The 25,048-nt window shown below is 33.7% G+C and overlaps 1 protein-coding gene across 1 annotated transcript in view; it reads left to right on the top strand.

Annotated features, from left to right (window-relative positions):
• Nucleotides 1–20,380: 20,380 nt before the first annotated feature.
• The window catches only part of si:ch211-133l11.10 (rho-related GTP-binding protein RhoU), a 23,117-nt gene continuing 18,449 nt past the window's right edge, over nucleotides 20,381–25,048 (top strand). The window contains exons 1-2 of the mRNA XM_067404487.1: nucleotides 20,381–20,612; nucleotides 20,849–20,907. Of these exons, the coding sequence (XP_067260588.1) occupies nucleotides 20,381–20,612; nucleotides 20,849–20,907 (291 nt within the window). The remainder of the gene's footprint in view (nucleotides 20,613–20,848; nucleotides 20,908–25,048) is intronic.

Genomic DNA, 25,048 nt, shown 5'->3' with positions numbered 1-25,048 from the left:
TCGTCTGATCCTAAACCAGGGTTTGTCACTGGTCCAACATCACTCCTCACGTCCTTCTCCCGCGGACACTGTGCGTTTGTATCTGGAGCGAGGCCGCCTGCCGCCAGTTTTATACGGGGTGCCACATGCCGGGGTAATAATATGCTAATGAACCACTACCCCCAATCTGTCCCACGCTTTACAATGCGGCTCCCTTGCAACCAGCCCCTACCAACCAACCAAACACACCAGCGCTGCTGTGTGTGCGCGCAGAAGTGACGGTAATTTACAACTTGACGTTTTAGACAGATTATTTATTATTATTTTGCATTAGAATATGTCTCAATGCGTGATGTAAAAGTTTCATTTTGTATTGTTTCCATTTACACTCTAAGGGAGTTACGCGTGTTTTTTGTGTCTAAAAAACATATTTAAAAGTTTATAAAGTTAAATTCCAGCACATTACAGGAAGACAATCTCAGTTTTCAAATGTCTGCTTCCCTTCGCGTTTCCTGCTTCAGGGAGTCCTGATTTGTGTGTAAAAAACATTCCTCAGGCTAACAGTGTGTGTGCGTCAGGCAAACTCACAAAAGAATACGCATCATTTGTATGGAGGCCAAATTCTCCACTTGCTTTTCCCTTTTCCGCTGTGTGTGTGTGCGCGCGCGTGCGTGTGTGTGTACGCGTGCAGTGAAAGAGTCCGAAGCGCGCGCGTGTGCGTTTGTGTGTTAGCTTATGTGTGTGTGTTACTCGCGTGGCCATCCCCGGGGCGCACCGCTATTGTGTGCAGGCGGAATAAGTTTGCTCTCAGCTGTATGGTAATTCAGGGAGCACCTGCGCTACCGTTCTCATAATCGGCCGATCCGCGGAGCCCCACAAAAACAAGCAAATCGCCTCCTTATCGTTCCATTCTCAGCAGCCCATTCAAACAAATATATGTTTGTTTTTCTTCGTCTTTTGAACCTCTTCGATGCCCGACTGTTGTCTTACATTAGAACCAGCTACGAGGTTTTTTTTCTTCTTCCCCCAAAGCGAGTATTCGTTGTGCGAAGAAAAAAGTGTGTGTGTGTGTGTGTGTGTGTGTGTGTGTGAAAGAGAAAAAGGGCGAGCTTTGCGCGTGTGTAATGGGGGTTGTGGAGGGGGGGTCTTAATTTGGTCGTTCATTTAAGTGCGATTTTCTTAAGCACAAAAGCCTTTCGCCTCAGGTCCATAGTAACCAAACACAGGGTCAATATATAATTGTGGGAGATTTTGAGTTTGAATAATTCTGGGAAAAAATATATTTATTTACAAAATATTATTATCTTCCCTGATAAATTATCCCTGAAATATTTTGTTTTTAGTAATTGCCAAGCTCAGGCATAATTGATTTCAGATATTTAGTTTTAAAAACAAGAAGTTTACTCATTATTTGGTCAACTATGTTACGGACAAAACCTATAAGTTTTAACTTTATGTAAATGGCAGACATTTAAAAAAATCATTACTCTTGGAAGAATATGTGTCTATTTACCTACCTTTTCAATTAAAATACCCAATTAATTAAGAAAATACACATTTTGTTCAATTGAAACCCCAAATTTCAAGTACTGAAGTAACCAGTCTGTATATTTTGTTTCCAAACTGCTTGATTCATGATAATTTTCTTGATTAAATTATGCTGAGGTATATATTTGACAGCTACTCAGTTTCTAAATATTTACTTGGAGATTAGGGAACCATTGAAATACATATATTTTTTTAAAAAACATAATGGTAACTTAATTGACAGCCCAGTATCATAGTTGACAAAAGTAACATAGTTGACTGGACATGACAAAGTAGGATGATGTATTTAACAAACACAATCCTAAACTATATCAATTATTATATGTTAGCTAATCTTTTATTGCATTTAATCAAGACCTGTTGAATATTTCATGACATAAAGGAGAAATACAGACGCACATCAGTTTAAACTGTTTGTGTCAAAACTAAATTTCCTTCTCATTTAAACAGTCAGTGCCCCCAAAATGCTTAGTTCCTTTGGCATTGTGTAAGCACTGCAAGTCAAAATGTTTAGATGTTTTGTCACTATGGCAAATATCCCTCATGTCCACCTTTCAGTCTTAGTCCAGTCCTTCACTGACAATGGTTACTGTACAGTTTTTGTCTAGCTAACGGAATACAATTGTGTGTAAAACTGAAAAAAGACAGGATTTTAGGGTAAGAGTAGCCTCCAAGGTTTGACATCATATATTGCACTCATACTGCCAAGGAAATTGTAACCATTATCATTCACACACATAAAGTAACTTCCATACATCAGAGTAAAAGGAAAATGTATACAGCATAATATACTGTAATATAAACACACAAACAAAAAATAATGAAAATTATATGCAGCCTATAGTGCTGTAAATAAAGCTGGAGTTTCACAACTAACAGTTCTTCACTGGTCGCTCGTTTCCTTCCAATGCCATTATTCTCTACAATAGCGTAAAAAAAGAAAACATCAAATCAGTCATACAGAAGAGTCATACACTACATTACAGACAATTACATAGGAATGTTCTATGTTCTCCACAACTTCATTATACTACTGGCCACTACTCCAGTGGTTCCAAACCTGGGGTACATGTAGCCCTATGCAGAGGTACTACAGGGGGTATTTGACAGAAAGGGGAGGGGGAAAATCATCAATGACTAGACTTACTGAAATGTTACAGTAAAACCCACAGTATTACATTTACATGGGAGGCACTAATTGCAGCTCTTTGACCCTTTTTCTTATTGTATGTTATATTCTTCAAAATAAGGATTATAATGATAATTGCATCATACAGTAAGCTGCAGTTTTTAGGCAAAATGTTGAAGTCAGATAAGTCAAATACTTTCATACCTGGATTACCTGGATACACAAGTGAGGTAAAGTGGGTACTGAAGCCAAACAAGTTTGGGAACAACTGCTTAATTGTAAAAAAGTTATAATGATGGACAACCAGTAACTGACTTACATGTTACATTTTAGTCAAGTTCTAGTTTCACCTGACTGTCAATTGCTGTAATAATTTATCAAATGTTCCAAGGATTCATATATGGTATTCATGGTATTATGTTCTTGACTAATTTTGACAATTGAACAAACTATTGTGCGTGTGATGACTTATACAATGAAATGACGCTGACACGTTTTGGAGCAAACAACCATTAGACTGAGAATCGACAATCAGTTTAGATCAACAAGATCTATTCACTTGGAAATTGTGCTAAATGTAGGCTACCTGTACTTAATCATTTGCAAAGATGTAGTGAGACATTGAGACATGTACTTAGACATTTGCAATTTGCAAAATGAATGAGAAATTCAATTCTGTTGTGAACAATTGCCAAGTGGTTTAGAGGTTTGTCCATGTAGTTTTGAGAATGTAATTTCTGTTTCAAGAAATGAGCCAAACCAATGGAGAAAAACTGTAAGATATGATTTGGCAATATCTTCCCACACATCTCTTTTTATTTCAACATGACATGCTGTCACGTGCTGTGGGGCAGGAATCAACCTGAGCACATCTTTTCTGCAGCAGATAATCGTGGCATTTGCCTGAAAACAAGTTTACTTTTATAATATTTATTGCAAAGTATTTTATAGTTACTGTACAATTAGAATATTAAATGAACTCCTGAAAACTATAAGAACATGTCATGAATGTCAACTATGTTACTCTTGGTCAACTAAGTTACCTTTGCAGAGTAACATAGGTGACTGGTAACTTAGTTGACATTTTTGTTGTTTTTAGGGATAAAATCAAAATGGTTGCCTAGCACCAGACACCACATGGCATTTTACGGAGAGGTTCTTCTAAATAGTATATGTACAACTGAGTTGAATTGAAATTCAAAGTTATTTATGAATTCATTGTAGTAACATTGTTGACATATGATAAGTACACATTTGCCCTAAGCACTACTTTAGGTGAAATAACTGAAAATGTGGAGGGAGAACATACCTTGGAGTCTTGCTAGTTTTCTTTTCAGGAGGAAATGACATCATGTGGAGCAGGTCATGTGATTTGGAAAACACACTCTTCCTTGAGGGGTGTATTTGCTATGGGTAACTTAGATGACAGCGACTTCTCGGACATATATTCAATTTGTCAATTTCTATTGAAAATGTGACATATTGCCCAAAAAGACACATTGTTCACAATTACTTCAACTTAATGTAAATAATATAATTAAAACTGTTTTTAAATAAGTTTTTTAAATGTTTTTTTAGGTAATGAGATTGTGGTTGTAATTCATTTCGGACGGTTATTTAGTTGACATTTTAGGGATATCTAGTAAATTTTTATAAATATATGATTATTTCCATAATAATTAACTATGAAATTTGTAAAGACAAGATCATGAAGAACACTGAAGACTTTTAAAATTTTATTTTAATAATCATGTTTGCGAGATAAATCTCATGGACATGAAAACTCCCTCAATTATATATTGACCCCACAAGTGAGACAAATTACATCACTGTGTTAAGATATGCTTTGAGCTCTTTCTGTATTTCCAATCCAATCCAATCCACCAACCTTTAAATGAGCCAAATTTTCTGACAGAGAGTGGAAAAAAATCGATTCCTGGTGAAACTTTGCTGGTAGCGGGGGGCTGGAGTGGGATTCTGGGCATGGGCTGGAAAAGATGGAATTCCTCTTTTTCTGTATTTGCTCTGTGTGGTTTGAATTCAGCACTTTCAGTTCTTTACTGTTTAGTTTACTCATTTCCCCCCTCACTAAAAAGTGCTGAGTTAAAAACAACTCAAGCTCGGTTGAAAATGGACAAACCCAGTGAATGGGTTGTTTTAACCCAGCAGTTGGGTTAAATGTTTGCCTAATGTGCTGGGCAGTTTTTTTTTTAATTATTATCATTAAACTGAATAAATGTTAATTTATTAAACATATTAATAAATGCTAATTGCCAACTTACTTTGAGTTCATTTTAAGCGAGCAATACAGTCATTTTTAAACAATAGTTAATTTAAATAAAACTACCCAGCAGGTTGGGCAAACATTTAACCCAACCGCTGGGTTAAAACAACCCAATTGCTGGGTATGTCAATTTTCAACCCAACTTAGGTTGTTTTTAACCCAGCACTTTTAAAGTGTAAATATATCTGTTTTTTGTAATTCTACTGTTCAGTTTTATGATTAAAACTGGCAGTTGTGAAGCTTTACTGTAAAAAATACAGTAGCAATGTTCTGAAAGTGTTGTATGTTTTACTAATTCCATATGCCAAATACCAAACTGTCTGAGATGCGCTCTAAAAAATGCTGGGTTAAATATGGACAAACCCAGGGATTGGGTTGTTTTCACCTAGCCATTCATTTTTCAATTTTGGATTTATTTTTTTTAGCCAGCAATGTATAGGAAAAGGCATGTTTTTGCTCACCCCCAAATAGGGGCAAATTTGTGGGGTATTTTAAGCTGAAACTTGACCAGACCAGAGACTTATATTACATCTTGTGAAAGAGGGCATAATAGGTGCCCTTTAACCCAACCTGCTGGGTTAGTCCATATTTTACCCAACTTAGGTTGTTTTTTTAGTGTTTTTTTTTTTTAACATTAATTTTTAACTGTAAATGTTCTGATGACAACACAGGTGGTAGATCACCTGATGCCTTAAATTTGATTAAATTGGCCTTAGTGTGACAACATCGGGTCTCTGACTAAACAACACATAATGCAGCATAAAACACACATCAAGAAAGCAAAACTAACTTTTTAAGTAAAACTCAACAAAAGTGATCATTTGCATATAGGAATTCTGGGAATGCCCCTTACCCATGAAAAAACAAGCTATTCATAGGCCTACATTGTATTTTCAATTTTCAATTTTTTTTTTTTTTTTTTTTTTGATTTTGTTGTTGCTGAATACAATTTTTCTAAGTACACTCTTAAAAATACAGGTTCGTAATGGCATCTATAGTTCCATAAAGAACCTTTAACATCAATGGAATCTTTACATTCCACAAAAGGTTCTTTAAGGTTTTTTAAAAACAAAAATCTTTTAAGAACTGTTTACGTAAAGTTTATTGGGGAACCAAAAATGGTTCTATACTGTAAAAAGTAATTGTTGGTTTGAAGTAACAAGGTTGTAACAATGAATTTTGAGTTCATTGAAATTAAAAATTTAAGTTAATACAATGAAGGTGATTGGTTTAATCAACAGAAACTCAAAATATGTTATCTGAACCACATTAATTATATAAGTTGATTTGACAAAACAAAAAATGTTGTGATAACAAATCACATATTAACAAATATTTTTTACAGTGTATGACATCACTGCGAAAACCACCTTTTGAGACCATTTTTTTATCAGTGTAGTAAAGTGTAAGGTATGTCATACTATTGTACTGCTTTGTCTTTTTTAAATATTATTTACCCAAAAAAATGAATTTATAGGCTTATGATATTTAGTGATGTGCATTTTGTGTATTTTTGAAATGTGTCTTAAAATGAACCATTTAACAGATTTTTCTGTAGTAGCCTATGTTTATATTCTTTTCCCCCCTTTTTAATACTTTTTACAGTGCGCAAGGCAAACATGAGATCTTAAGCAACAGCTTTAGTCAGGTTGTTTTGCTCGTTCGTTCTCCCCTGTGGAATGAAGTAACAGTTGAAGTGCTGGAGCCTGCAGTAACTCAAGCCCCTCAGCTATCAGGTCAGTGGGACTCGCTCGCTTCTTGTTCTTGCCTTTCTTTGCGCTTTCGTTTTTCATTGATTGTGAAGCCCCTCGGGGGACAGTCACTGAAGGGGGTCTACGGTACGCCTTCAGACGCGACCAGACCCTTACACACCATCTGCCACTGACTAAACGCCTGTCTCCTCCCTCCCTCTGCACGAGTGTGTGTGTGTGTGTGTGCTCACTGCCCTGGGTCTAAATTGAACTAGAAGCATGTTAAAGAACCTGTAACGGTATGGGCCGGCAGGGGCCAGATGGCGCAGGCGAAGCCAGAAGTGTTGCAGTCCCAGCGGAGTTAGACAGCACATGGGCGGCCGTGGGAACCTAAGCTGGGCTCGCATCACACGGGATCGATCATATGAAGTCGTGTGGGGATCACAATTAGGGGCTATAATGTTGTTTGCGACCTATCGATCGGCGAAGGGGTTGGAGAATCTGATTTGATACGCCACGGTGTATCTTACACAAACGTGGTACTAGATTGGAGAAGGTAACACGGATGATAGAGGAGAGAGAGAGAGAGAGAGGGGGGGTGCGCGCATCCAGTGTGCGATTTGTACAATCGCTTTTAGGGAGGGGGTTAACTATTTTAAGGGAATTTTTAACATCTACTTTAAAAAAAAAAAAAAAAATAATAATAATAATAATAATAATAATAAGTAGTTTCCTTGGCGCATTGTGTCTATAGGTTAGTGTCACGCTACTAGCAACCATAAATTATCTAAAATACTCTAAATAAAGCATTTTTTTTCATGATATAATTATCACTTTATTATAAATCTTTAATAATGAGATGTCAAACTTTATCGACATAGCGCGAAACTGATTGCGCATTAGCATTTGTTATGTTTACCTGTTCAGACAGGCAAACTCTTAACAAAACCCTGTCGAAACATAGGCCTACTTATTTTTAAAACAGAATAAGCAAATTTACTCTTATTAAGACACCCCCAACCTTTTGTTTTCACTTCCTTTGGGGGTCAGAGGAGGGAATTCTTATCCTTTTCGTCTTGGAATGAAAAATAAGCGTTTTAGTCGCATATTTATCATAAAGTTCTGCTAAAATACAAAAACGAGTAGGCCCACGCGCGTTTATCAGGCTACCTGTGGTCCATGCATTGTTTCAGATCATATTACTTTGACCAGCTGCCCGCGGGCACGCTGAACAATCCACGCGCGCCCGGGCTCTGACCACGAGGCTCATTATAATGCGCCGTTGCCATGGACATGGTGGTCGTGGCTTCATTGAGCTTCTCTCGGGGGCCTCCCGAGGGGATACAATCATTCAATAATTACGCAGGGATCCTCTTATTTGCGCCCGTGTGAGTCTGTTTGTGGGTGTGTGCGAGCGTAAGGAAACAGGCGTGGACGTTTGGGAGCTGACGCTTGTCGCGTGCCTGCGCGTATCAAAACACATCTGCTTCGAGGGCTCCAGGGACTGATGCGCGCGTCCTGCCACCACAACATATCGACCTCTGTCTCTCAACATATTGATTTGACAAGTCATAGGCATTTTTGACACCACGCTATAGATGTCGATGCAGTGCACTTTCGTCCCACGTGATGATTTTAAGATTTCTCTTGTAGTTCCGCTTGCTACCAGGCAAAAGATTGCACACACATCACAAAGTAGCCTCTATGTTTCTTATAATCTTTAATACCTTTTGTGTGAATGGCTTAAATGCTTCAAATCAGTTTTGTTGACAAATACTGTGGACACTTAAGTCAATAAAATGTCTGTATGTTATCTAATGAAATAAGAGCAAACCAAGTGGCATTTATTTTAAAGAAGCAAAGCATACTTTAAAATAGCATACCAGTCCAAATAATCTGTCAGTTTTTGGCCATATATATATAAATATGTTTATATATTATGTTAAAGAAGCACAAGCATGTTTATAGTAAACATTATAACATGACTTTTTTATAATCTATTTTAAACAATAAATATAAAGTGCTCAAAATCAAGTATATTGTCCACTTGTGTTTGTGAAGCATTAGCGGATCATGATGATAGTTAATGTGATGAACTCCACCTGTGATTGTTCTGCTTTAACTCAGCAATGCAGTGATAATAAGGCATTAAAGGCACAATATGTAATTTTTTTGCCACTAGAGGTCGCCTATCTAAAACAAAGGCATACAAACTGGCATACAGTTCATTTTAAAACATATTGTATGATGGAGAAAATGCTGTATTATACTGTTGGTAAAAACAAAGCTGCATCTGATTATGCTATGTTAGCATGTGTTTCTCTGAAGCATGGTAAAATCATGGTACTCGCGGAAAATCAGGAAAACTAGATAATAAGACTTACTGTGTTGAGCTATATAACAATGATTAGTTTTCTGTTAATGAATGTATCTAATCAGTTGTTCCCTTGTCTAATACACATAATATATTAATTAATATATCGCAAGGCTAACGCGGGTATGATGTCATTGATAGGTGTCCTTGTTAAAATAGCTTATTTTTCTAGATTTAAACATTCTTGAAAACATCTGTTATAAAGTACACAAGACAACAAAATATATATCGCTGTCCTAGTGGTTTTTGGACATTTTAATAAAAAATATCTTACATATTGTGCCTTTAAGTGTGACTTATGTGTCTAAATATATTTTGGCGTCACAGTATAAATTGAGCATGAACGTATTAATAGAATTGAACTGAAATGGATAGAGAATGAAAAGCACCATCAATGTACATGTTCCTCCTTCACTCTTAAAAATAAAGGTTCTATACTGGAATCAATGCTTCTATGAAGAACCTTTAACATCCATGGAACCTTTCCATTCTACAAAAGGTTCTTTGATTGGAAAAAATGCTCTAATATATATTAAATTGTTCCTCACACTAATAAAAAAAGGTTATTTTAAGAACTGCTCACTGAATGATGATTTTTGGGGGAACCAAAAATCAAAACCGAAAACCCCCTTTTGAAAACTTTAGTTGTGTACGAAACGACACACTAAGTACTACAGTGCCCTCCACTAATATTGGCACCCTTGGTAAATATGAGCAAAGGTGGCTGTGAATAAATGTGCATTGTTTATCCCTTTGATCTTTTATTTAAAAACAAAATCACAAAATTCTAAACTTTCATTTAAGAAAACAATTGAAAAGCTCATTATGAAATAAATAATTTTCTCTAGTTCATGTTGGCCACAATTATTGGTACCCAATTAATGCAACCTACTTTTGCCAAGAGAACAGCTCTGAGTTTTCTCCTATAGTGCCTGATGAGTTTGGAGAACACCTGACAAGAGATCAGAGATCATTCCTTCATGCAGAATCTCTCCAGATCCTTCAGATTCCATGTTGGTGCTTCTTCGCTTCAGTTCACTCCACTCATTTTCTTTAGGGTTCAGGTCAGGGGACTGGGATTGCCATGGCAGAAGCTTCATTTTGTGCTCAGTGACACATTTTTGTGTTGGTTTTGATGTTTGTTTTGGATCATTGTCCTGATGGAAGATCCAACCATGTCCCATTATTGGATTTCTAGCAGAAGCGTCAGGTTTTGATTTTTTTTATCTGTTGATATTTGATAGAATCCATGATACCATGTATCTGAACAGGATATCCAGGACCTCCAGCAGAAAAATAGGCCCACAACATTAAAAATCCAGCAGTATATTTAACCGTGGGCATGGGGCACTTTTTATCCATGTGTGCACCAAACCCATCTGGTGGGTTTGCTGCCAGAAAGCTCTTTTTTATTTTCATATGATCATAGAAACTGGTGCTGTTTGAAGAATATGCTGGAGATTGTTTCTGGTTGATAGCAGAGGATTTTTATTGAAACCTTCCCAAACAACTTTTGGTGATGTTGGTGCTGTTTGGTAATTTTTTTAGGCTTTCTGAGACTCAAGACTCAACTAATCTCTGCAATTCTCCAGCTGTGATCCTTGGAGAGTCTTTGTCCACTCAAACTCTCCTCCTCACTTCACATTAGGATGATTTAGACACATGTCCTCTTCCAGGCAGATTTCTAACTTCTTTAGTTGATTCGAACTTCTTAATTATTGCCCTGATGGTGGAAATGGGGATTTTCAATGCTTTAGCTATTTTCTTACAGCTACTTTCTATTTTGTGAAGCTCAACAATCTTTTGCTGCACATCAGAACTATATTCTTTGGTTTTATTCATTGTGATCATTGATTAAGGGAATTTGGCCTTTGTGTTTCCTCATGTTTATACTCCTGTGAAACAGGAAGTCATGGCTGGACAATTTCATGTTTATGATCACCCTCGTGTGCTAAAAAGAAAAACTGTAAATATGAATGGGAATCTACTTCAGAGATATTTTATTCATAAGAATTTCTAGCGGTGCCAATAATTGTGACCAACATTTATTGGAGAAAAACATTTATTTCATAATCTGGGTTTCCCCCCCACTTTCAATTGTTCAATTTTGTGAATTTTGAATGAAAGATCAAAAGGATAAACAATGCAGATTATTAGTATTAGTACTTATGCACTCAACAGTGTATGTTTTTGAACATTATAAGGTTATTTTGTCATGATAGCCCCTCCCCCTCTGCTATATAATTAAAGCTGTGACAGTTGAGTGCATGAAGTGTCCAGCATTCCACACTTCGTTTTTTTGGTTAATTAAGTGCATCTTCTGTGTATTTAAAGTGCACTTTTTCCTCTTTGGAATTTTCAGTGTTTAACACTCTATTCACACTGTATATACTACAAAATAAGTACACAAATTGGGACACACCTTATTAAGAGTGTTCAGTGTAGTGTTTAAAAGCATCCTAGGATGCACCTCAGGTTGGTTGATGGATATCCAGAGTGAGCAGTGCTTGGATCTATAGACTAAGTTTAATTTTAGTCTCTACATAATTCCATGTTTTTTTACCCCTTAGTTTTAATGATTTTACTATTACTTCAAGATGTGAAGAAGCATAATAACAAAGAACGAGTAGGTGTGTCCAAACTTTTGACTTGTAGTGTACTCCAGGCTTTTGTTTTGAAAATGAAGCCCATAAAAGTTAGTCCTCTCTCTTTCTCTGTGTCTCTGCAGCAGCATCTGCCCTGAGGATGAACAGATGTAGGCACCTGTGTTTAGGGCTCACACATCCCCCATCCTCCTTTTCTTCTCCCTCTCCTCCCTTTTAACCTCCTCAATCCTCCTCAGAAGGGCCCACAAAGGGGTAAAAGAGGAGGAGGGGGCAGTAACTATACCCCCTGCTCTATACTTCCATCACCCCCTCACACACACACACACACACACATTCCCTGAGGACACATGCTCTCTATGAGCCTTTGTCATGAGCACTATCTTCCAGACAGGCTCAAACAATCTGTTGCAGGATGATTGCTCATTTCCAAACAACGCTGACAACACAGGTGTGTGTGTGTGTGTGTGTTTTGCATGGATTCAAGTTCGTTTAATATGGGACGCTAAAGCTCTCGAGTGTCACGTTGGAAGAAACACATGGTGTGTGATGGGACACGGGGCGTGATTGTAGGTTACAAGAGCCACAGGTACAGTAATCACGCTTCTGTAACAAAATCAAGTGTTGAATGTCGGAGTCACACCCTCCAAAAGTGACCTGCCCTCAACAAAGCCACAAAAAAACAGAATAACTAAGATCAGCTTTTAAGACAAAGCCGGTGGCAGGTGTCGAGTGTGTCGGTGGTAAGATGAAGCTCGTGGGAAGAGCTTCATCACAAAGGAGTTGATTTCTGCACACACACTGATCCGGAGTCAGTGATCGAAGGCCGTCCTCTGACATCTCATCCATCACGGCTCAACATCAGATATGAATCGAGATCTATCTATAGACACGCCGCCATGATGCTCATGTTTATATTCACCTTTAAACCAGCAGCTCAATAACTGTTGAAACCCTGCCCCTGTGTTTGTTACTATTGATTAGTGATGATTTATTGACCAGGACAATTATTCGGTCAGGTTTTGGTCAATATGTAGCTTTTAAAAAATAATTTTATAATTATTATGTCATTTTTTAGTTTTTTTTTACTTTTATCAATATTACCTTTTATGTTCTTATTAATTAAATTACATATAATAAATTAATATAATTAACTTTTAAAGGTAATTATAAAATCATTTTTTAAAAACTGCATAGTCTCATATTGACCAAACCCTGACAGAATATTTTTTATTAATTTTTATTAGAAAAATATCAGTATATATAGTTTTAAAATGTTTTTTTTAATTGAATTTAATTTTATTACATTTCATGAATATTGCCTTTAATGTTTTTTTAAATTAAATCTTATTTTTAAATAAAATAGCATTTAATAAAATAAATTGTGTGTGTGTGTATATACAAACACATTTTGTTTTTAAAATGTAATTACATTTTATTAAATTTAATGAATATGTATATTAATATATCTATTAAAAGTAATTATATATATATTTTTTAAATATTGACAAAAACCTGTTATAATTTTTTATTTTTATTGTAAAACTATCAAATTGAATTACGGACGAGGATTAGGGCCAAGCAATATAAAAAAAATAAAACCATCTCAAGATTAAAGTTGTTAAATTTCAAGAAAAAACTTGTTAAATTACAAGAAAAAAGTCTAAATAAAATGTTGAGAATAAACTCATTCAATTATGAAAATAAAGTCATTCAATTACGAGAAAAAAGACGTTAAATTATGAGAACAAATTCGCGATTTAACGAATTTGTTCTCGTAATTTAACGACTTTTTTCTCATAATTGAATGACTTTATTCTCAACATTTTATCTCGACTTTTTTCTCGAAATTTAATGTCATTTTTCTCATAATTTAACGAATTTGTTCTCGAAATTTAACAAGTTTTTTTCTCGTAATTTAACGTTTATATATATATATATATATATATAAAACTAATTAATATATATAATATTTTAAAATATATAATATAACGAGTATATATTACTAATTATTATTCATTTTGATATTTTTCTATTAAAAATACAACTATATATATATATATATATATATATATATATATATATATATAAAATATATATATGGATGTATATATGAATATAAATATGTAAAATAAATCTGTCAGTTATGTCAAATATGAGATTATGGACATTGTTTTTTTAATTAATGTAGCAAATTAGCTCAAAAGGAAAATATTCACAATTAATCATAAATTATGAATAATTATTAATATTTCCCTGTAGAGCTATGTGTAGCAAATAATCGTGAATATTTCCATTTTGAGCTAATTTGCTACATTAATAATATGTATCAATATAAAATATATATTATAATTGCAATAAATATGGTGTAATATAAAAGTTTAACTTTGTTTATGTTTTGTCATAATTTCTTAATCAATTTTCAGAAAAATGTTAATTTAATTTCTTAATTCATAGTATTCTGAATTTTACAAATTAACATTAAATAATATAGGCCTATATAAATTAAAAATGTATATAAAGTATTATAGTTTATATATTTAATATTAAATATATGTTGGTAGCTTTTGACCTTATTGAGACTCATAAGCAGGTCTGGAATCAGTTCATTCTGGACAGAGTTTATTTGCACTCTCTGTTTATCTGTGTTTTTGTCAGTGTTCCTCCACTGTGCACCTGTTGTGATCTCTTCAGGAATTCTCTCGTACACGCCGGTCGCTCTGGGACAAACAGGGGTCCTGAAGGTGAGGGGGGGGAAGCCCTCGTTCTTTCTCAGCACTCAGCCTTGTCTTCCTCCACTGTGTTTCTCTGGCTCTCCTGCATTCTGTCGCTCTTGTGCGCTCTCTGTAGAGGTCTTAGACCCCTGCCCTGTGTGTCTTGCCCCGGGGGAGAGGGGCTTTTGTGTGCCGATGCCCCTGCAAGCTGGACAGACAGCTGCTGTGGAGTGGTCATCTCCACACGTACAGACACGCCTCAAAGGTCCCTGTACTCCATCCATTACCCGCGGCCCATTCAGCCCACGGGCACAAATGCAGAGGCATGGTTTCTCCAAACTTTAATGAAGACAAAGTCCAGCACTGGAGGCCGTGCCTCTCAAATGACCTGTACCCACAACCGTTTATGAGATAATAAGAGATACTCCAGAGCGACTGTGTCATTTATTCAGGTTTATGGAGAATGGAGACTTATTTAATGCGTGAGGGAGGCGTTTAGTGACTTTAATGCTTTTTTGATGCTGAAATCTTTCTACGGCGCTCAAACGTTACTGTTTATTGAGCCTTATTGAAACAAATTGTGCAAAAATGATCATTTAAGGAGTGTGCAGAGAAATGTTCATTTTACTTTACCGTCTTACCACCTTTTGTAAGAAATTTTGCAAACTAACAAGACAAACATTAAACTGTGTACTTTTATTTGAAATTGTTCACTGCTAATGTAAAAAATTGCATATTTTATATATATATATATATATATATATATATATATATATATATATATAATAGTTATATATATATATAAAGTGCTACATTTTCATTAATTAATTAATTTATTTACAGTAGAATTTCCTGTAAAATTATTGTAAAGTTATGAGTTATTTATATAAACATTATTTTACAATAGTTTTTATATATTATTTTTATACATATTATATTATTTTATATAATATACATACATACTATATAAACTAACTAATTAATTAAAAATTAAACAGTAAATAATTTAAAAATGAATTAAATTTCATAAACAAACTACATAACACATTCATTCTGATCATTTGAGTAACGTGTTTGTTTATAACTGATAGAAATTACTCTGAAACAAGTTTTTATTTGCATTTTTTTCAAAATATAAAGATAAAAATATAATGATATATTATATTTTATTTTTATTATTATAATATGTATTTTATATAATATTATTTATATAAATAAATAAAATACATACTATATAAATTAATTAATAAAACAATAAAACAATAAATAATTTATAAATATAAAAATAATTATAAATATAAATAAAAACTAATTTAATTTAATAAACAAATTTAATAACACATTCATTTTGATATTTTTGGGGTGTATATATACAAATAAATATCTAAAATAAACCTGTTGGATGTTTTTTTGTACACACACACACACACACACACACACACACACACACACACACACACACACACACACACACACACACACACACACACATATGTATGTGTATATATATATATATATATATATATATATATACACATACATATATAATATATATACATACATAAATATATATTTCCATACACACATTTCTTAACATCAGTGATGGACATAATTAAAGGTAAATGGTAAAAGGTAAATATGTTTGGTTTTCTAGTTTGCATAATTTCTTTAAAAAGGTGGTAAGATGCTCAACCAAAATAAACATTTCTTCACAAAACAACTTCAGAAATGAACAAAAAAAAACCCACTTCTACTCCTAGAAACTGAACAAAAATCAGACTGAATAAAACATTAATGTAAAGCTACAAAATAGCATGTTGCATGTGTATTAACCCACATCAGGATGTTGGCGTCCATCCACACACACACACACTCTGTTGTCTTGTTGCAGAAGCAGATCTGTGTGATAATGCCATTGTGTGGACGAATCTAATGACGCCTGTTGGTGTGTTATTAAGGCAGCACAGGGGTCATTAGGAGTGTGTGTGTGTGTGTGATATAATAAAAGCAGCACGCGGGTCATTAGGAGTGTGTGTTCAGTTGGTTCCCATGCTCTGAACTAAAGCTGGACAGCAGGGCTGTGCTTTCATACACACACACACACACACACACACACACACACACACACACACACACACACACACACACACACACACACACACACACACACATCATGGCACACGCCTGTTGACTGAGGCACAAAAAAAGTGTGTGACATTGCCATGCCCTGGCGCCCCTCTGCATCCCCTATGTCTTTTCTCATCCCTCCCCTCCCACCCTCATCCTTTCTTTCTTTCTTTTGAGAATCTCTCTATCCGTCCGTCCCTCCCCAGCTTAGAGTCCTGTGTTCCACCGAGACCCTTCCTCTCCTAATCATTTTTACCCATCAGATGATCCGGCCCCTTATTTCACACTGAGACTATTAAGATAGAGTCCTCCCACAATACACACACACACACACACACACACACACACACACACACACACACACACACACACACACACACACACACACACACACACACACACACACACACACACACACACACACTACTGCAGGTCCTGAGGGAAAGCATTGTGTGTGTGTGTGTGTGTGTGTGTAGAGACACATCTGCGTCAACACACATACACATTCAGACAGTGAATCTCATGAAAATGTGCCCAGCCCATATTTCAACCTATAAAATCAAAAGAAAAGAAAATTTTACATATTTTCCATAAAGAAGGAATCCTAAGACTATTCAGATTTTTTTGCATTGCAACATTATTTTCATGACAATTAAGCAATTCTCCATAATTACCATAATGCAATAAATAAAATAAATCTCAGTTCACCATAATGCAGTTTTTTTTATTCTCAGATGCAACAAGCTAAAATATTATTTCAATAGTGTAATGCATTTTTAATTTATTTTATTCTGAATGCTGATTCTCATTAAATCCTCATAACATAGTAATCTATTACAACATAAAAATGACTGTAAGACAGCATAAATGAAAAATAATCGTTATGAAAAAATGTCATAAAACATAATTGTTAAAATGTACTTTATGCAACATAATTCAATTAATAACTCAATTATATAAATTATATTCATATTAATTATATTCATTTCTTAACCAGTTTATCATTAACTGACAAATGTACTCATTAATTTATTTATATTTTCTTATATTATAATTGTCATGAAACTAACTTCATAAAACATAATGATCTTAAAATATTGGCCAATACCGATTTTTGGCTGATATAATATAATATAATATAATATAATATAATATAATATAATATAATATAATATAATATAATATAATATAATATAATATAATATAATATAATATAATATAATATAATATAATATAATATAATATAATATAATATAATAAAAATGCAACATAAATAGTAACTATAAAAAATTTATAACATTTGGAAAGTTAAGAAATATTAATTTAATCTTCAGAATTTAGTTAATGTTTGTGTGTTTGTTTATAACTGATAGAAATTACTCTGAAACAAGTTTTTATTTGCATTTCTTTCTTAATGATTAATTATAATGAAATTATCATCAATTTAAAAGAAGGTATAAAAGACAGAACCCCAAAACTATCGTTATCGGCAGATATCACTGAATAATCGGCTATCAGTGGAGAAATTTAGTATCGGTGCATCTCTAATGTTATGTATAACTCTAATGTACACTACCGTTCAAAAGTTTGGGGTCAGTAAGATTCTTTTTATGTTTTAAAGAAGTTTCCTCTGCTCACCAAGCCTGCATTTATTTGATTAAAAATACAAACAAAAACAGTAATATTGTGAAATATTATTACAAATTAAAACAGCTGTTTTCTGTGTCAATATACAGTAAAAGTAATTTATTCCTGTGATCAAAGCTGAATTTTCAGCATCTTTACTCCAGTCTTCAGTGTCACATGATCCTTCAGAAATCATTCTAATATGCTGATTTGATGATCAAGAAACATTCATTATTATTATCAATGTTGAAAACAGTTGTGTACAATTTTTTTACAAAATTCTTTGTTGAATAGAAAGTTCAAAAGAACAGCATTTATTTAAAATAGAATATTTTCTAACATTATAATTGTCTTTACTGTAACTTTTGATCAGTTTAACTCATCCTTGATGAATAAAAGTATTGATTAATTTTATTTCTATACCCCAAAAATAAAATTTAAATTCTTACTGACCCCAAACTTTTGAATGGTAGTCTTTAATGTTACAAAAGATTTAGATTTCAGACAAATGCTGTTCTTTTGAACTTTCTATTCATCATAGCATCATGAAATAACAATGTAAATAACTGTTTTCAACATTGATAATAATCAGAAATGTTTCTTGAGCAGCAAATCATCATATTAGAATGATTTCTGAAGGATCATGTGACACTGAAGACTGGAGTAATGATGCTGAAAATAAATTACATTTACTGAATACTGACATAGAAAACAGCTGTTTTCAATTGGAATAATATTTCACAATATTACTGTTTTTGTTTGTATTTTTAATCAAATAAATGCAGGCTTGGTGAGCAGAAGATACTTCTTTTAAAACATTAAAAAAATCTTACTGACCCCAAACTTTTGAACGGTAGTGTACATTATTAAAATAAATTAGAAAGGTCCATATATATATATATAAAAAAAAAATGAAAAAAAAAATATATATATATATATATATATATATATATATATATATATATATATATATATATATATATATATATATATTTTTTTTTTTTTTTCATAATAGTTTAATTTTCATAATTGTCAAAATAATGTCATAAAACATAATGAGCATTAGTTTTCTTTGTAAAAAAAATTGATAATAAATCAATAATATTAAAATTATTATATTTTTTTTCTTATGATTTTAGGGTGAAATATGACCCGGTTTCCTGAGATTCACCCACACATATATATGTGTAAATGTGCGCATGCGAACATGTGAATGTCCATGGACACAAATATTAGCTTGAATGTTCCAAAGGTAGCAGAAGTGTGTGTGTGTGTGTGTGTGTGTGTGTGTGTGTGTGTGTGTGTGTGCGCGGGGATCAGGGGCATGAGGTGCCTTTGATGGTGTGATATACGCGTGTGTGTGTGTGTGTTTGTGTGTAAGGGCGGCTGCCAGGGTCAGCTCTGTCCTGGGAAAGTTGAGCTCTCCATTTACATCAGCACATGTTGAGGCCTTCTGGTGGCTGCAGGAGCGCACGGGTGGACAGATGGCAGCAGATTCACTGAGAGAGAGAGAGAGAGAGAGAGGTGAGGAGGAGCTGGAAGATAGATGGAGGAGAGGGAGAGACAGGGATGAGCTCGCTGTTTTTCATCATAACCACTGAACGTGTTGCGATTGAGAAGAAGACATGAAGTCAGAACAGCAAGGTGTTGTTTAATAGCTAAATTAGTATCAGTATTTGAAGAAGAAGTTTTGATGAACTAGCAAGGACAAACTTATACTCATGACACTGGTTTTTTAAGTGAATCAACCAATCTTTTACTTATTTAATCAAAACAGTTTAGACCAGACCTGGTTGCCCATAGCAATGATTTGTCACATGTCAGCACATCCTTGACCTTTCACATCGTTCATCACTTGACCTCATAATTTATTCAGGAGATATTTGTACTTTTGATGTTATCTATCTGGTAGTTTTTGTTGTGTTTTTAGTGTATTACTTTTATAACTCGAAAAAGATGTTAGTTTTTGAGGAGAAAATACCTTTTTATTGTTTCCTCCAACTTGTCTGTTCTGTCCTCCATCGCTGGGAGGAGATGTGAGGGTCAGTGAAACGCAACACTGAGCGCATGTGTCGAGTATTAATCCTCTTACTGCAGCAGATGCTCGTCTGTCAATCAACCTGACGCGGGTGCGCGCGCTCGAACTTGACTTGAGAGCGCGAGAGAAAGAACGCAGCAGGTGCGCGAGGGATTCCGCACCATCATTTAGCGGTGCAGGAATGGTAAATAAAGCAGCTTTTTTTACACAATCAGTGTGTTGACAGCGGCCACAGGCTTGTTTCGCACCACTAAAGTTGAAAACGCAATGCCGTCGGAGGATGAGGCTGCGCCGGTAAATGAAGACGATCACCCGCCTCCGGTTCCACCGCGAGCGACTCTTCCGCGAGACTCCCCGGCGTCCGCCGCCGTGCCTGAGCGCAGGGTGAAGTGTGTGCTGGTCGGGGATGGAGCGGTGGGTAAAACGAGTCTGATCGTCAGCTACACCACGAACGGATATCCGACAGAACACGTTCCCACCGCCTTTGACAACTTCACAGGTAAACTCACTTCAGGTCTCCACACTGGTTCTGTGGGTGTGCACTAGATCACTTCAGACTGCTTCATATTACAGTGATATAAGTAAACATTATAGAACAAGACCTAGCATGGACTTTTTGACATCTTATACGTGATATTTCCCCTTGCAATAACTCATTAATAACTTAGCTCAGGTTTGTTTATTATTTATGAATGAATACAAATGGATTAACATATAAGTGTTTGACTATCACAGCAAGAGTTGTGGTGGATGGAAGACCAGTTCAGCTTCAACTGTGTGACATGGCAGGACAGGTGAGATATCTATCTATCTATCTATCTATCTATCTATCTATCTATCTATCTATCTATCTATCTATCTATCTATCTATCTATCTATCTATCTATCTATCTATCTATCTATCTATCGTTCGTTCGTTCGTTCGTTCGTTCGTTCTATTGTTCTATCTATCATTCTATCTATCGTTCTATCTATCGTTCTATCTATCGTTCTATCTATCGTTCTATCGTTCTATCTATCATTCTATCTATCATTCTATCTATCGTTCTATCTATCTATCGTTCTATCTATCTATCTATCTATCTATCTATCTATCTATCTATCTATCTATCGTTCTATCGTTCTATCTATCGTTCTATCTATCTATCTATCTATCTATCTATCTATCTATCTATCTATCTATCTATCGTTCTATCGTTCTATCTATCGTTCTATCTATCTATCTATCTATCTATCTATCTATCTATCTATCTATCGTTCTATCGTTCTATCTATCTATCTATCGTTCTATCGTTCTATCTATCTATCTATCTATCTATCTATCTATCTATCTATCTATCTATCTATCTATCTATCTATCTATCTATCTATCGTTCTATCGTTCTATCGTTCTATCTATCTATCTATCTATCTATCTATCTATCTATCAATCTATCGTTCTATCGTTCTATCGTTCTATCTATCTATCTATCTATCTATCTATCTATCGTTCTATCTATCGTTCTATCTATCTATCTATCATCGTTCTATCTATCTATCGTTCTATCGTTCTATCGTTCTATCTATCTATCTATCTATCTATCTATCTATCTATCTATCTATCTATCTATCTATCTATCTATCTATCTATCTATCTATCTATCGTTCTATCTATCGTTCTATCTATCGTTCTATCGTTCTATCTATCATTCTATCTATCTATCTATCTATCTATCTATCTATCTATCTATCTATCTATCTATCTATCTATCTATCTATCTATCTATCTATCTATCTATCGTTCTAGCTATCTATCGTTCTATCTATCTATCGTTCTATCTATCTATCTATCTATCTATCTATCTATCTATCTATCTATCTATCTATCTATCTATCTATCTATCTATCTATCTATCTATCTATCGTTCTATCTATCGTTCTATCGTTCTATCTATCATTCTATCTATCTATCTATCGTTCTATCGTTCTATCTATCTATCTATCTATCTATCTATCGTTCTATCTATCTATCTATCTATCTATCTATCTATCTATCGTTCTATCGTTCTATCTATCGTTCTATCGTTCTATCGTTCTATCGTTCTATCTATCTATCTATCTATCTATCTATCTATCTATCTATCTATCATTCTATCATTCTATCTATCGTTCTATCGTTCTATCTATCGTTCTATCGTTCTATCGTTCTATCTATCTATCTATCTATCTATCTATCTATCTATCTATCTATCTATCTATCTATCTATCTATCTATCTATCTATCTATCTATCTATCGTTCTATCTATCCTTCTATCTATCGTTCTATCTATCTATCGTTCTATCGTTCTATCTTTCGTTCTATCGTTCTATCTATCTATCTATCTATCGTTCTATCGTTCTATCTATCTATCTATTTATCTATTTATCTATATCTATCTATCTATCTATCTCTATCATTCTATCGTTCTATCGTTCTATCTATCGTTCTATCTATCTATCTATCTATCTATCTATCTATCTATCTATCTATCTATCTATCTATCTATCTATCTATCTATCGTTCTATCTATCTATCTATCTATCTATCTATCTATCTATCTATCTATCTATCTATCTATCTATCTATCATTCTATTGTTTTATCTGTTGTTTTATCTATCGTTTTATCTATCATTCTTAGATTTTATCGTTCTATCTACCATTCTATCATTCTGTCTATCTATCTATCTATCTATCTACCATTCTTTCTATCGTCTATCATTCTATCGTTCTGTCTATCTATCTATTGTTCATTCTATTGTTCTATCATTCTATCGTTTTATCTATCCTTCTATCATTCTATTCTATCTATCATTTTATCTATCTTTCTATCATTCTATCTATTGTTCTACCGTTCTATCTATCATTCTATACATCAATCCATCCATCAATAGTTTTTTGATTCTATCTATCTATCTATCTATCTATCTATCTATCTATCGTTCTATCGTTCTATCTATCTATCTATCTATCTATCTATCTATCTATCTATCTATCTATCTATCTATCTATCTATCTATCTATCTATCTATCTATCTATCTATCTATCTATCTATCTATCTATCTATCTATCTATCTATCTATCTATCTATCTATCTATCTATCTGTCTATCTATCTATCTATCTATCTATCTATCGTTCGTTCGTTCTATTGTTCTATCTATCATTCTCTCTATCATTCTATCTATCGTTCTATCTATCGTTCTATCTATCGTTCTATCGTTCTATCTATCGTTCTATCTATCGTTCTATCTATCGTTCTATCTATCTATCTATCTATCTATCTATCTATCGTTCTATCGTTCTATCTATCGTTCTATCGTTCTATCTATCTATCTATCTATCTATCTATCTATCTATCTATCTATCTATCTATCTATCTATCTATCTATCTATCTATCTATCGTTCTATCGTTCTATCTATCTATCTATCTATCTATCTATCTATCTATCTATCTATCTATCTATCTATCTATCTATCTATCTATCTATCTATCTATCTATCTATCTATCTATCTATCTATCTATCTATCTATCTATCTATCATCGTTCTATCTATCGTTCTATCTATCTATCTATCTATCTATCTATCTATCTATCTATCTATCTATCGTTCTATCGTTCTATCGTTCTATCTATCGTTCTATCTATCGTTCTATCTATCTATCTATCTATCTATCTATCTATCTATCTATCTATCTATCTATCTATCTATCTATCTATCTATCTATCTATCGTTCTATCTATCGTTCTATCTATCGTTCTATCTATCGTTCTATCGTTCTATCTATCATTCTATCTATCTATCTATCTATCTATCTATCTATCTATCTATCTATCTATCTATCTATCTATCTATCTATCTATCTATCTATCTATCGTTCTATCTATCGTTCTATCTATCTATCGTTCTATCTATCTATCGTTCTATCTATCTATCTATCTATCTATCTATCTATCTATCTATCTATCTATCTATCTATCTATCTATCTATCTATCATTCTATTGTTTTATCTGTTGTTTTATCTATCGTTTTATCTATCATTCTTAGATTTTATCGTTCTATCTACCATTCTATCATTCTGTCTATCTATCTATCTATCTATCTATCTATCTATCTATCTATCTATCTATCTATCTATCTATCTATCTATCTATCTATCTATCTATCTATCTATCTATCTATCTATCTATCTATCTATCTATCTACCATTCTTTCTATCGTCTATCATTCTATCGTTCTGTCTATCTATCTATTGTTCATTCTATTGTTCTATCATTCTATCGTTTTATCTATCCTTCTATCATTCTATTCTATCTATCATTTTATCTATCTTTCTATCATTCTATCTATTGTTCTACCGTTCTATCTATCATTCTATACATCAATCCATCCATCAATAGTTTTTTGATTCTATCTATCTATCTATCTATCGTTCTATCGTTCTATCTATCTATCTATCTATCTATCTATCTATCTATCTATCTATCTATCTATCTATCTATCTATCTATCTATCTATCTATCTATCTATCTATCTATCTATCTATCTATCTATCTATCTATCGTTCGTTCGTTCTATTGTTCTATCTATCATTCTCTCTATCATTCTATCTATCGTTCTATCTATCGTTCTATCTATCGTTCTATCGTTCTATCTATCATTCTATCTATCGTTCTATCTATCGTTCTATCTATCTATCTATCTATCTATCTATCTATCTATCTATCTATCTATCTATCTATCTATCTATCTATCGTTCTATCTATCTATCTATCTATCTATCTATCTATCTATCTATCTATCTATCTATCTATCTATCTATCTATCTATCTATCTATCTATCTATCTATCTATCTATCTATCTATCTATCTATCGTTCTATCGTTCTATCTATCTATCTATCTATCTATCT

Source organism: Chanodichthys erythropterus, chromosome 12, assembly GCF_024489055.1.
Source record: "Chanodichthys erythropterus isolate Z2021 chromosome 12, ASM2448905v1, whole genome shotgun sequence".
Lineage (NCBI taxonomy): Eukaryota > Metazoa > Chordata > Actinopteri > Cypriniformes > Xenocyprididae > Chanodichthys > Chanodichthys erythropterus.
This window is presented reverse-complemented; position numbering and strand designations above follow the sequence as displayed.